Source organism: Desmodus rotundus, chromosome 12 (genome assembly GCF_022682495.2).
Source record: "Desmodus rotundus isolate HL8 chromosome 12, HLdesRot8A.1, whole genome shotgun sequence".
NCBI lineage: Eukaryota > Metazoa > Chordata > Mammalia > Chiroptera > Phyllostomidae > Desmodus > Desmodus rotundus.
This window is the reverse complement of record NC_071398.1, coordinates 98,475,426-98,489,997: the sequence shown is the minus strand read 5'-3', so window position 1 is coordinate 98,489,997 and position 14,572 is coordinate 98,475,426. Positions and strand designations below refer to the sequence as shown.

General features: G+C 46.2%; 1 protein-coding gene across 2 annotated transcripts in view; it reads right to left on the bottom strand.

The window, feature by feature from the left end:
• Positions 1-14,505, bottom strand: part of NME7 (NME/NM23 family member 7) — a 98,048-nt gene extending 83,543 nt beyond the window's left edge. For both annotated transcript variants that reach the window (XM_053916041.1, XM_053916042.1), the window contains exon 1: positions 14,358-14,505. In XM_053916041.1, the coding sequence (XP_053772016.1) occupies positions 14,358-14,360 (3 nt within the window). In that variant the 5' untranslated portion in view covers positions 14,361-14,505. The remainder of the gene's footprint in view (positions 1-14,357) is intronic.
• Between the last annotated feature and the right edge of the window lie 67 nt (positions 14,506-14,572).

Sequence of the window (14,572 nt, the reverse complement as noted above, 5' to 3'; positions counted from 1 at the left end):
CGTGAAAACTAGCGCGTGCCCTGCCTGCCAGGGGACACCTGCCCCTGGAAAGCCAGGCGGGGCTCTGCTTTAGACACCTTACGGAAAACGCAATTATCGTGAGGTCTCCCCAGGCCGCCTAGCCATCTGATACTTCTGTACTTGGCATTTGATTTTCACCGAATTTCAGGGATCAAAAGAACATGACTGATGAGGAAACGAAGGTCACATAAGTCAGGTGACTGGCGGGCGTTTTCTGACTTGTTACGCAGCAGCGCTCGGCAAACACCCGTGTTTCTCCACGGCCAGATGGCTGTTCCCACTGTGAAACCCTGGGTTCCATCTGGCTGAGCCTCTGGAGGACAGAAATCGTATCATCTATTTCTTCTGAAACTCCAAAGTCCCCTTCCTAGTTCTGAGAGCTTAGGAAGAAAAATCAAATAAATACCACCACGATAAAAACCGAAGGCAGCAAGTACACACGTCCTGCATCAGGTCTTGATAAAACGTCGGGAATCCATTCTCCAAAATTCAGAACCAAAAAACCAAAAACCCAACACTCATTCTTCTGTATGTCTGTTTAACTTCTATTTCCAGAAAGATTCTGAAAGAGGACATCTGTTTTACCTTTGGGGGTAGGTATGGCTTCTGTGACTAGCACCCTAGAAGGCATACTTGATAAAGTACTAAGTACCTCCAGCACTAGAGTCATCCATCGGGGGCCACTTGTCACCGACTAACTGAACCTTAATGCTCCAAAAAGAGAAACGGTTCTGAACTGAAAAAGAGATCCCGGGTCTAATGGTACAGGTTGGGGCAACAGTAGGCTTAGAGTTGTTCGTGCGGAAAACAATACAATCAATCAATAATAACACAAGAATGAACTCTGTGTTCACGTACTCACACCTGTTAACCTGCTGTTGCCCTACCCTGTGGGGGCCAGACCAGAGAATACCTAGGTAATTATACACTGTTCACTTAATGTTCAACTAGAAAACTGACTTTATTACTGGCTGGACGTCATTCTCGTAATGCAGAAGATGACAATATACATGGTATCTGTAAGTTTTATTTTTTAACCCAAAAGCTGTCGTCAAGGCCCTGGTTCCATCAGAACCACTCTTGTCACACCTCACCCGCAGCCACTGCGCCAGCCATCTTCCGCTTCTCCCCGCCGACCTTCCCTCTGCTCTTCTACCTGCCTGGAGTCTGACCCACCAGCACTGCCTTCAGCAAGGGCACTCTTGCCCTTGGACTTACCCACAGGTCTGGCCAATGGGAAGCAGCAGCTCATGAGTTTCCCGCCCCCCACACTCCATCCCTGCCAGACCACACTGGTCAGTCGCTCCCCTCCCGCACAGACCACAGCTCCAGGATAGGCGCTCTTTGCTGTGTAGGGGAGTAAAAGCTCCCAGCGCTGCCAGCCCCTCTTAGCTCCGCCCACACCTCTGCATGCAGCCTGGTCAGTAAGCGTCTCAGGGATCCCAGCTGCATAGGCCATATCTACCTTCCTGCCAGGACAGGGATCCAGGTACTTGCTGCCTCAAGTTGCTTTTCCAGATCAGTTTCATCCCTCGAGTGTGTGGGGTGGGAGGCTGGCCTTTGGTCGCTGGGGCTCTTGTCATACTAAGGAGGCTTTGCCTGACCCCAGATCACAAAAATTCACGTCTGTATTTTCTTCTAAGAACTTCATAGTTTTAGCTCGTACATTTAGGTCTATAATCCATCTTGAGTCACTTTTTATGTCAGGGTCTAAATTTGTATTTTTGCATGCAGGCACCCACCCACTGGTCCCAGCACCGCTTCCTGGGACGTCTCTTTCCCCTTTGTACGGCACTGGCATTTCTGTGGGGAGTCAACTCACCTTGCAAGGCTCATTCTGGACTCTCCGTTCCGTTCTCCTGATCTGCATATCTGGCCCTACGCCACCCACTACATCGCCTTGATTACTGTACCTTTACTGTAAGTTTTGAAATAGGAAGCATAAGTTCTTCAGTTTTGTTCTTTTTCAAAACTGTCTTGACTATTCTGGGTCCTTCACATTCCCATATCAATTTTAGGGTCTGCTTCTCACTTACTGCAGAAATGTCTTCTGGGATTTTCCCGGGGCTGCACTAAGTCTATTCACCACCAGAGAGAGAGAGTAGCCACCGTCACCACAGTGTTGATTCCTCGGCCCGTGAGCATGAGATGCTGCCGTGTGCCGAGGTCTTAAACCTCACCCCACGATGCTCTGCAGTTTTCGGTGTAAGTCTTGCACTTCTGCCAAAAACAGTCCTAAGTATTTGTTCTTTTCATGTTGCTGTGAATGGAACTGACTTGTTAACTTCCTTTTCAGATTGTTCGTTGTAGTCTATGAAATATAATTGATCTTTCTATATTGATCCTATGTCCCGCAATCTTGCTGAACACGTCATAAGGGTTTTTTTAGATTCCTTACAATTTTCTACATTTAAGCCCATATCACCTGTGAATAGAGAGAGTTTTACCCCTTCCTATCCAATCTGGAGGACTTCTCTTTTTCCCTCGCCTAAATGCAATGGCTAGAACCTGCATTACAACGCTGTACAAAGCTGGTGAGAGAGGAAGGCGTCGGAGCATCTCAGAGTATCCTCCGGGGGTGCAGACCCCAGGGGCTCTGAATGTGCCTCTGCCAACGTGGTGGGGGGAGCGCTGACCACCAGACCGCGTCTGAGGAGCTCCAAATGAGGGTGATCTTTCCCACCTTTTGGAATACTTTTGCCATGTGATTCGTGGGTTAGTTTAGTTTAGTAATTTACTGTTTTGGATGTTCTTTAAATAAGATAAAGAATATTTTTTGGTTGAGTAAAAGATTCTAAAAAACATTTTCAAATTTAATCCCAAAGGAGGGCTTTTTAAATTTTTTTTTTTTAAATCACTGAGGCTTCAGTTTTCTAATTTGTGAAGGGGAAGTCTGTGTCTTTGGCTTTATGAGAGATAATCTGTGATACTGTGTACGCTGTGCTTTCTCGGTGAAAGGTACTCACATGCCCCATGGATGTGACTGAAAGTAACAAGCAACTACTCAAGTCCGTAAAGGACCTCTTGCCAGAAAGAAATGTGGCCAGCGGTGGAAGGGTGCCACCTAGTGTTCAATGTGGATCCCAACACATCCGGGCCTCAGCTGTTGTACAAACACCCCGCGATTTAAACCTGTAATTGTATATTAAATCACAACAATTTTGCAGAAGTTCTAATTGAGTATCAAAATATTAATTATGGTTTCTGAAGAGAATTTGTATTACTCATATGCTTTAGAAACTCCATTTTCAAAAAGGAAGGAAAGTTTTCACTTCTTTCTATAGCCACAAAAAATGCAGAATGACTCCTAAAAAAATAAAGAACCATCTCGCCCCCAGGAGCAGGAGATTGAAAGGAGCATGGGCCAGGCGACACAGGTTCGAATCCAGGCTCCATCACGTACTAGCAGCACAAGTCTGGGTGTTTTGTGTGTGTGTTTACTCTGAGGCTGTTTCCTTCTATGAAAAGAACTTAATACAAAGCAGGTACTCAATAAATGACAAATATTAGCTACTAAGAAAAACAGATTCCCCATACTTATTTATAAGTCAGTGTTTCTTTTGGTGTTTAATCCATCCCTCTGCAGTCGCCGATTAACGGTTTCACTTCTCTCTGACCCTTTGCACAAAAAGAACACTAATCCGGGTTTTTTCATCCTTCCCCCAATAAAAAAAAAAAAACCAAATAAGTTCAAAGCGTGGTTTAGCCACTGAAGAAACTCCCAGGTTCCATCAGCTCCTCCATGGAAGATGAGTGTGCTTCTCCTGCTTTCTAACACCCAATAAATTGCTCAGCCAGGTTTTAAACATCAAAAATAACGAGTTTTTTAAAATCCTGTTAAACTATTTCAAGAATAGCCCTGACTGGTGTGGCTCAGTGGGTTGGGGGTTGTCCCCACAAACTGAAAGGTTGCCAGTTTGATTCCCGGTCAGGGCACACGCCTGGGTTGGAGGCCAGGTTCTTGGTCAGGGGCATGAGAGAGGCAGCCAATTGATGTTTCTCTCTCCCATCAATGTTCCTCTCCCTCTCTTTCCCTCTCTCTAAAAATAAATAAACCTTTAAAAAAAAAAGAAAAATATCTTCTTCGTGACATAAATGGTTTAATTCTGTGTGTGTGTGTATGTGTGTGTGTAAAACCTTTTTTTATCCCTTGGATTAATCTCATTAACTTATCCTTGCAAACTCTCCAAACTTGGATCTGTTTTGAGCCTAATCTGTCTTTAAGGTTACAGATGTATTATTTGTACAAGCAACTTTAGCCATAACACACAGGAACAGTCTCTTCTTGACAGCTCTCTGCATCAATCTGGATAGTCTTTTGAGCAATCTGTCCCTGAGGGCCTCTGTGGGCCAGGCCTGGGAACGCAAAGGACCATGAGAAACCAACCCTGCGCTGTAGGAGCTCCCTGTCCTCTGCTACCTGCTGAGGGGCTGAGGGAAAGCCAGAAGGCAGGTGGGCGGTGAATTCCTGACACCGTGCCCGTCTTCCAAAGCAGACAGACCCGGTTGGTCTCCACCAGCACTGCCCTTCTCAGAGACTAAGCAGGGCCCTGGCAAAGGGGCAGAGGGGACACGGAGACAGCAGGAGGGAGAGGCAGGAACAGAGATGTCCCTAGTTCCTTCTCTCACTTGGCCTTGGGTGTGTCTCTCTTTTCCCTCCTGCATTTTGGATGTCTGTCCCTTTCTGTCTTGGTCCTGGAAATCTTTCTCTCCCTCCCCCTCTCTCTCTTCTTTTCAGATAGCCTTCTTTCCTAGAGGAACAAAAGGATACTTAGAGGAAGTGAAGGAGAGTAAAACAGCGTAGAAGAGGGCCATGAAGCAGAACTGGAATGGGGGGAAAGCATTTGTTAAGCACCTAATTGTACAACGCACTACGATGTACAGTGAACCATGGGACACTGTTTCCCGACCTGCTTTCAAACATCTTCCGGAAAGTGTAGGGAATCGATGCTAACATTAGTGTGCTAACAAGTTTGATGTTGCACATGTCTCTGTGTGTGTGTAAACTCAGTGGATAAAAACAGCACAGAAAAGCTTTGACGTAACTGATGCTGCTGTTTTTGGTGGCCCCTCCTACAGGGTGATTAGCCTCTCCTCTGTGTTCCTGCACTCGGCAAGTCTCTGTTTTAGCGCAGAGTCAAGAGCAGCAGCTGGGGCCACAAGAACGGCTGACCCCATAAGCAATCACTTAATCACACCACCACCCCTATGATGGAGCTGCTCTCATTGTCACGCTCATTTTAGGAATGGGGACACTGAATCTCTCCAAGGGAGTATAAAGTTTACCACATTTCCCTCTTCTTCCCCTTCCCCTCGTCCCCCCAAATCGTGAGCTCCTCAAGAGCGAGAGCTCGTCTTGTGCATGCCGGTGTCTCGGAGACAGAGCATGTGGCAAGACCGCGTCAGTAGGCTCCGCCCACTTCTGTGGGAGTGCTCAGCACGTTAATGTTGGCTCTGAGAATGTTCTAGTGCTGTGCGCCTCGCCCTCTGTGTGTTCTGAGAGACGAGAGAAAGCCTCAAAGCCATTAGTAGGTTTTCCTTGGAAATGCTGGGGGGGAAGTGACGATATTATTGTAGGAGCCATTCTCCCTTTGGATATAAAATTTAAAATTTTTTGATTATGAAAACTATTCAGATACCTAAATATACAAATAATCACCTTTCAGAGATCTGGGCACATTTAGTAAGATTCCAGAAACTTAAAAGCAAGATAGTTTAACAAAAATGGTAGATCTGTACTTGCCTTCTGGAGGAACTTTCCTTCTTCCCGAGTCCCTACCTCTGAGCCCGGGGGCAAGAGCCGGACAAGCCGAATGGGTTCACTGTACTTTTACAATCAAACCACCAAATAATAAAATTTCAAGACTCCCAGCTAATCCATTTAAGCTGAGTAGAAATGCATTAATCTCAGATCTAATACTTGCTAAATGCATGATTAGACATGCTTAGGTCTCAAGAACTATTCCTGCCATCTCCCCTCCTTCTCTGCCTGTTCCCTGACCTCTACTGTTTCCATTAGGAAAATGAACTATAATAGTGATTGAGAGAGAAGAAATTTGACAGATAAAAATAAATTTCAATTGTTCAAAATTGGACAATAACACCACTAGCCTCAAATACTTATTTCTAAAACTTGTTTTAGGTATTAATATCCTTCCACTTTCCCCAACTGCCTTCTCGTTAGGCAGCAGGACACTGCAGTTTATAAACTTCTTTCAGATACATTATCTCAGACGAGCCTCACGGAAACGCTTTCAAGTATTCTGAACAGAAATCACTATTCTGATTTGAGGGATGAGAAAACTGTCCCCAGAGATCACACGTGGCACAGTAAGTACGCACGAGGCCGGAGTGAGGATGGAGCAGCTCAGACCCCGGCCCCACACCAGGCCCTCTGCGCACAGCAGGCCATGGCGCCGGAACAGGCAGCCAGCAGGGGGCTGGAGCGCCCTCTGCGAGTGGAGGCTCAGGACTGGTTACTGGGACCTTCTGAGTAGACTCGGGCACTAAATTCTGCAGGTTATATGATTTATAAAAGATGTAAATAAAAATTACAGATAAGTCTTAATAGTGCTTTTCATCTACAGAACACACAGTATACTTTAATCTTTCTCAACACCCTGGGCAAGGAACGTAAAATTTTTATTAGGAGTTCAAACCCACCGTTGGAGGGCTGTAGGAAACGTATAGAAACCAGGTGAGAGCTTCGGAGACTGAGGCGCCACTGCGCACTGCGGCCGTGCGGGCGGCAGCAGTGTCCCGGAGGTGTTCCGGCAATGTGCGTCAAAAAGCCTTAAAAACGCACACGGCCTCCCACCCAGTTACTCCATTTCTAATTTATCCTAGGAAGTAACTACGGATCTGTGTAAAAATGTATCTGCAGAAACATGTTACCTACAGTGTTAAAGACAACAGTAATAAATGGGATGGTTAAATGACAGCAAATGAAAGAATAAAATATAGTTCTTAAAACTTATCTGGAACAATGTATAAGATACATCAAGTGGAAAAAACAGATGTGTAAGTAATGTACACAATAGAAACATCTTAAAAGATACATACATGTATGTGTGTGTATAAATACATGTCACACATATCTACATGTGTGTGACCGGGATATTATACAAACATATTATTAGTGATTATATATACTCAGTGATATTTCAGATGAATTTAATTATATTTTTACTTCTGTTTTCAAATCTCCAAAAATGACTATATCTCTATAACAGAATTAAGTTAAATTTTTGATGTAGATATGAATATATACATGCCATATGTGTTTTATGTATAATATACACATATATTTTATAGTATAGTTAATGTATATACTATATAAAATGTATATAGCGCATATATATTTAGCTTGTATAGGAACTAGGGAAAACAGAGGATGAAATTCAAATTTACATATATCAAAGAATCTACAGCCTTTATGCATGCATGTGGAACACATTTTAAAAAATACAGCGATATGAAAAAGGCACAGCACATAGGATGCATCAGGAGAGAAAACACCAGCGACTTAATTGGACAAAGTGCTTGGTGTCAAAATAAACTTGGACTGAGCAGTGCATTTTAACAGCCACGATTTCTCACATCTAATTAATAGAGAATCTTTAAATGTCAACAGCTTTTGAAAGCGAGGTGGTTTGCACAGTTTTTGCAGGGAAATGAATATAAGGTCCATAGGAAGCACTGGAGATATTTCTGGACAACAAGATACTTCAGTCTCGGGCTACAGCACCGTCCACAAAGGTCTCGGGTGAAATCACGGCTAAACATGTGCAACCCACGTAGAAACGATGATGCTCCACTGCTGGGGGGTGCAGCCCTGCTTGCCAGACCTTGGACAAGATATTACGGAAACCAAAGGCCCAGAAAGGGGAGATCAAGTTGTGAAAAGACAATTTAAGGAAGAAATTGGGAGTCACTGATCTTCAAAGATAAGAGAACAGAAAAATATCTTCCAAAGTTTATAAGATCATAAATGTGACAGGCAGAATGAAAATAAGCGCTGAAAGGCCATCTCCTATGGCTAGAGTTTAAATGAGGCGGATGCAAGGAAAATAACATGTCCCGATGGAATAGGAAAACCGTGTGAGATGCACTATCCCACTGCACTGGAATGAAATCCAAAATCCTTCCCAAGTCCCGTAAGCCTCTCAGACCTGCTCTGCTCCTGTCCCCCGTCCTCACCACCTTCCCCGGCCCTGCCACTCGGGCCACCCCCCCCCCCCCGCCCCCCCCATCCCTCTGCCAAGCCTGGGCCCTTGCTGCAGCCCCTGCTGGGCGGCCCCTCTCCTGGACCGCTACCCGGCCAGCTGCTCTTTGAGACCTCAGCTCTCAGGCCACCTTCTCAAAAAATAAAAAATAAATACAGTCACCTCCTCACGAGGACCTTCCCTGACTGTCCCACATAAGACCACCTGCTCCTGGAGGCCGCTGTGATCACAGGACTTGGTCCAACCTTCCTCACAGTGCTTGGCAACATGCAAAGTGGTCGCATTCACGTGTCTGTTTACGGGCATTGCACGTCCTCCCAAGTAGGAGATAGAAAAGAATTAAAAAGTTATGGCGTCTAGCAGGCCCTCCCTGGCCACCCCAGGTGAGGTCAGATCGCTCTATTTTGTTACACATTTCTAACTCACCTTGTAATTTCTCCTTTGTAACCCAAATTACACTCGTAATTTTTTCCTAATATCTGTTTCTCTCAAGAAGTTCTACGGGGTAGGAGCTACCGTGTGCTAATTGATCAACCAGTGTATAGCCAGTGCAAGGCAGAGAGAGGACACTAAATACTTGTTTGAATGAATAATTGGTGAACAGGAAGGAAGGGTGTTGAAACCGAACCTCAATCTTACCTCACTCCCCAAAAATAACTCCGAATGGATTCAAGACTTAAATCACATCTTTCTGAAGCCAGAAAACTAGAAACCTTAGGGGAAAAGCTCCGTAACATCGATCGATCCCAGCAACGACTCTTTACATAAATGGTAAACCACAGACACTCTGCAGCCAGGTTCACTTTAAAGCGCCATCTGTCTGGGTCGGTACAGACAGATCGACCGCAGTCTCTGCAAATGCCATACACTGTTGCCAGCATGGCCGCATCCGGGCTGACTTAGCCGTTGTCTGTCATTCGTCCCATTACAAACACTGCCTTTCTGTCACTGGCTTGAGCTTCTCCCACCACGTCCATCCTGGTCCCGCGTTCCTACCCCTTGTGGGGAGGATTTATCATTCACGCTGTTTTAAGAGCATGACAATAGCAAAAGTGTCCTTAGGAGCATTTCATCACAAATTTATAGTGTTTTGTGTGGTTTTTTTTTTTTCAAAATTTTGGGTCCTACTAAGATGATTTCTTGTGTTTGTTTTTGGAGTGTCTTTGGAGATATGACTGACATGTACCATTGTATTAGTTTCAGGCTACAACACTGGGAGTCCGTATTTGTATGTATTGCAAAGTGATCCCCACAGGAAGTCTAGTCAACATCCATCACCACATACAGTTTTAAAAAATGTTTTCCTTGTAAAGAGAACTGTTCGGATCTACTCACTGAGCAACTTTTAAACACACAACGCAGTGTTATTAACTACAGTCACCGTGCTGCCCATCACATCCCCAGGACTTATTTATTTCAGAACCGGGATTTTGCACTTTTGGATCCCCTCCACCCTTCTCACAGCAGCCCCTCCGCCCCAGGCAACCGTCAGTCCGTCTCAGACAGCAGGTCTTCCCTGTTCTCCTCATGCACACGCAGGCACACGGTCGTTTGGGGACGTGACGGAGGGCTGAGCCGATGCTGCGGAGGCTGTCACTTTGTGATATGGTCGTGTGTCCAATCACGCGCATCTTAAAGTTGCACAACATTATATGCAAATTATATTTCAAAAGCTGGGTAAAAAAAAAAGTAAAAAAGGATGGGGGATAACAAGGCAGAAAAAGATAAAGAGCTCCGTATGAAGAGAATTAGGGCATTATATTAACCAGTTGCTGTTTAGTTTGCAAATAGCACTGGTCCCTGCTAAAGAAGAATATCACAAAATATATGTAAAACTATTGTTTAAGTTTCCGATTTCTAATTTCAGTTGCAGCAAATGATATCCTGCCCGGGGCTTTGGAACTGCAAGTTATCAGGTCAAGTAACAGAAGGACTTCCGGATGGGTAAGAAGCATGTGCCCCAGCACCACCCCCCCGCCCCCGCCCCGCCAAAAATAAAACAGTAAACCTGTTTAGAAGAAACATGATAAAGCTGGAACCTAAAAACATTTCATGGAACAAAATCCTGTTCTCTGTTTGGCAATCATGAAACCCTTTTTGAAGGTTCTTTCAAGACAACAACCTGGAGACGTCTGTTCAGTCTAGTTCTTGCGGAACAGTTCACAACCGTCACAGACCTCAGACTGGCAACTCGCCTTGGCCAACAGTATTCGGGTCAACCCTCTATCTTAGAGGATGGGTAACGTTCATTTCACTGTATCAGTCACAAGAGTCTTAGCATTATCCTCTCTATTCTCTTTACGCAAAAACGTAAATACATTGACGACTCTAGCATATTCTTTCTCTTAAACGCCATGGGTGTGAGACGTACCAAATTGAAGAAGATAAAGGTGGTTCTAGAATTTGCAGGCAGAACCTGACTCTGGTGCTGAACGTTCCAACTGTAACAAGCCAGATGCAGGCGGAAGCCGACCAGATAATTTAACTGTTACGGTCAAGAAGCCATGCCGGCAGGGCAAAAAGAACCCCACTCTCAGCTGCCTGTAGAGAGACTACCAGCCTTTCATCCAGTACACACGCCGTGGCCAGACTGAACGCCATTTCTCTCTTTTTCTAAAGGCCCGTTCTTTCTCGTAAAGGACTGACCACACCTGACAGGGAAGGGAGCTCTGGATGCAGAAAGAAGCTTGACAATTCTCCTCTAGTCAACTGCAGCTTTTCATTGGTTTCAGAGCTTTCCCTGCCACACACACACAAAGTTGCCACTAGGTCAAAGGAGGAATAAGAAATACGCAGGCCTTGAGATTGCAACTACTTTGCCTTTTAAAGGACATATTATTCAAAGCACACTAGGTCTTGAACTTCAGGTTTCATGACTCGCAGCATGAAATCTATTTTACGGCAGAACCCAGCAGGCACCACGTACGTGCAAGCTAAAATAAAAGTTCCATCGAAGTTTCCCTCACTACATGCAATGCTGTGTCTGCTTAGGCTCCTTTTTTTTTCATGCTGGCCACACACCGCACACTGATGTCCCAGGGGAGTGAGGGCCTGCAGTCTGCAGTCTGAGAGACACCGCTGCAGGACATCACGTGGGCTGGCCTGCGCCGCCTCTCTGGTCACATCCCAGGCTCTCCTCTGCCCGGCTTCCCCCTGCTGCCGGCACCCAGTTTCCGTTCACTTTTACATGAACTCGTAGGCCAGTTCCTGAGACGTGCTGTCTGGGGCCTTTGCTCGTGTTGTTGTGCTGCCCAGGACCTCCTCCAGGCCCTCGCACCGCGCCCTGCAGACCTCAAGCAAAAGTCGCTCCTCGGAGGGGCCTTCGCTGACCACCCCATCTGAAGGAGCCACACACACAACTCCGGCCAAGGCAGAGGGTAGGGGAGAAGTTCATTGCTCTTAGGGATGTCGGGAGGTCTGAATGACAAAATGGAAGGCAGTCACAAAAACAAAACAAACAAACAAAAAAATCCCCACAACAACCCTGTACTCAGCAAATGTCACTTTCCACCTCCCTGTGCCATCGCGCAGGTCACTGACTTCTAGCTATTAAAACTAGATTCCACTGGCTTCGGGATCGTTTTTCTGACTGAAAAGCGAGGGCCATCCTCCCTCCAATAACTCCCAAGCATCCTCCCAGCGCACTTCCATTTTCTTACTACTTTTACTCGTTCAGCAAGTATCGAGCGCCTACTATGGTCCATGCAATGGCAGTGAACAAAACGAAGATCCGCCCCTCTAGCAGTTCACAGCATAGTGGGGGTGACAAATCCATACATGAATAAGTTCAGGTGCACGTGGTAAGCACAGTAACAGAGATGTGTAGGATGTAAGGCGGTAACAAAAAAGAATGAAGTGTCAATTTTCTTCGAGTCGGTAAGAAAGGCATCACAAGAGAAGAGACACCTCCACAGGGTCTGGGAGCATCAACAGAAGCCTGGCAGGCAAACAAGGGGGAGGGTATTCTGGGTGCAGGAATCACACGTGCAAAGGAGAGGGAACAAGCTCACCGCCGGCTTGAAGTGACTGGTATGTTCAGTGAAAGGCAAGTCGCTCAAAAGCAAGGCGCTAAGAGGAACGTCTAGGGAAGGGAGGAGCATGGGAGGAGGCTGGCAGGTAAGTGCTAGGTCATGGAAGGCCTGAATACCAGTCCAGAGACTTTGCAGTTTATACAAAAGGAAACGGGGAGCCTAGAGTTTTCCAGAGGTGAGTAAGATCAACAGATTTCGGTTCTACAAAATGCCTTCTCGTGGCAGAGAAAATAGTGGTTTGGGGAGTTGTCGGGCCAGACTGTGAAAGGCACTATTACAATAGTCCAGGCAAGAAATGAGATCTCAAAGGAAACAGGATTTACTAACCACCTGGATATTGGAGCAGGAGAGACAGGAATGCAGGATAACTCCGGTTTCTGGTTTACCTTATCTTATAGTGGTGTCATTCACTAATGTGGGGAAATAAGAGAAACCAGGTGGAAAGACAGCAAGTTCCGTTTGGGTCCTACTGAGTTTGAGGGGCCTTCGTGGCAACCAGGTAGAGATGAACAGGAAACGACTAGGCGAGGCGTCAGCAGGTCTCGGAGGAACACTGAAATTGAGGCCCGAAAGCTTAGGCACTAGGAGAACTCTGTGTACTTGAAGTCACCCAAGGAAAATGTATAGACTAGGAAGTGATATTAATTACGGAATGAGTCTCAGAGAATAGCTCGTACAAAGCAGGCAAAGCCCGGGGAGGCGCAATGGATACCCTTGAGTTTCCGTTGTCACAGAGCGCCTAAATAAATTCTGAGAATCACTGGATTTAGCACTTAAAAGGCCATTAGAAACTTAAGCAAGAGGAACTTCCCCGAAGCCATTAGGGAAGAAGTCAGACAACAGAATAGTGAGGATGGAAGTGAAGAAGCAGAAGCTGAAGCGAGGGAAAACACTATGCTTTCTAGCAATTTACTGGTAGGTAGATGGAAGAACTGCGGAGAAACACAAGACGGAGGGTGTGTTTTTGTTTTATTTCATTTTCTTAAGATGTATGATTTTAACAGCGAGGAGAAGGAAGTGGAGAGAAAAAGGCTAAAATCACACACAAAAAGAGAAAAGCAAAAAGTATTGTCATGAATGGCAAGGAGTGAGATCTGAGGAAATATATATAATGGGTGTGTCACCCTTCAGCACTTCTTTCTCCAAACTAGAAACACAATACTGAATGGAGGACAAAACTGTAGATCAGTGTATAGGTTGGGGGCAGGAGGCTGAAGAAATTGACTGTCAGACTCTGTCCTCTGCTTAGAATGGAGGGAGGAGGAGGGGCAGGGGCGGGGTTTGCGAAGTGAAGGCTTGAATGGCGCTCTGGGGGAAAAGGCGGGGCGGCTGGGTAACAAAAACCAAGAAAGAGGGGGGGCTGAGTGGGGCTCTGTTGCTAAATTCATAGCTATACCCACCCGACAACAGTTAACTGTCTATACGCCAGTCCGTTATTCGCAAAGGTTTAACAATTTGCTAATTATGTGAATTAAGTAGAACCCTGGTGTTCTCAAACAGGTGAGTGAATTGAAATCACCTGCAAGCCTTTAAAAAAATGCAAATCCCCAGCCACACTCCAATTAACTCAGAATTTCTGGGGCCGTAGCTCAAGCAAGTGAATTTTCCAGCAGCTTTCCAAGTTACCTAGAGGGGGCATTCCTGTTAAAAAAAGAACGGACCCAGAAGGAATCAACTGGATCCTACTAGGGGGCCCTCAGACGGGGTGCGGGACAGGGCTCCGCCACCCGGGGGAGCAAAGACTAAAATCCAGGGAGACCCGCAGCCGGGCTGGAACAGTCACGTACCCACCACTATATACTCTCACATGAAGCAAGCTAAGGTGAAGCCGAGCTTGAAAAATGCAACGATGACAATGCAAACAATTAAAAAGCTTGTTCGGAATGATGTTTCACCTCCGGCTGTTAGACTCAGTGTTTTATCCCAAAACTTTCCGTTACATTACTCTAGGGGCTCAGCAGCACTAAAGAGACAATGGGGCGAGGGTGCAAGGCCCGGGCACGCCCCGAGTGCCCATTAGCCCCAGGCCCAGGAGTGGGGACGCTGCGACACCAGGACCCCGGAGCCGTCTGGCACTTACCATAGTCTCAGGAGCTCAGCAGAGGGAAAGAGGTCTCGAGCTGACAGGAAGACACCGGCACCAACACTGACGCCCGGTTACTCCGGCAACAGAGCCCCGCCTACTGCTGGATGCTGCGCGGAAGTCACTGCCCCGCTCCCTCGTCCCTATTGGCTGGAAGTAATCGAAGCTCCGCCCACTACGTCGACAGACACGCCCCTCGACGCCGTGGCTCT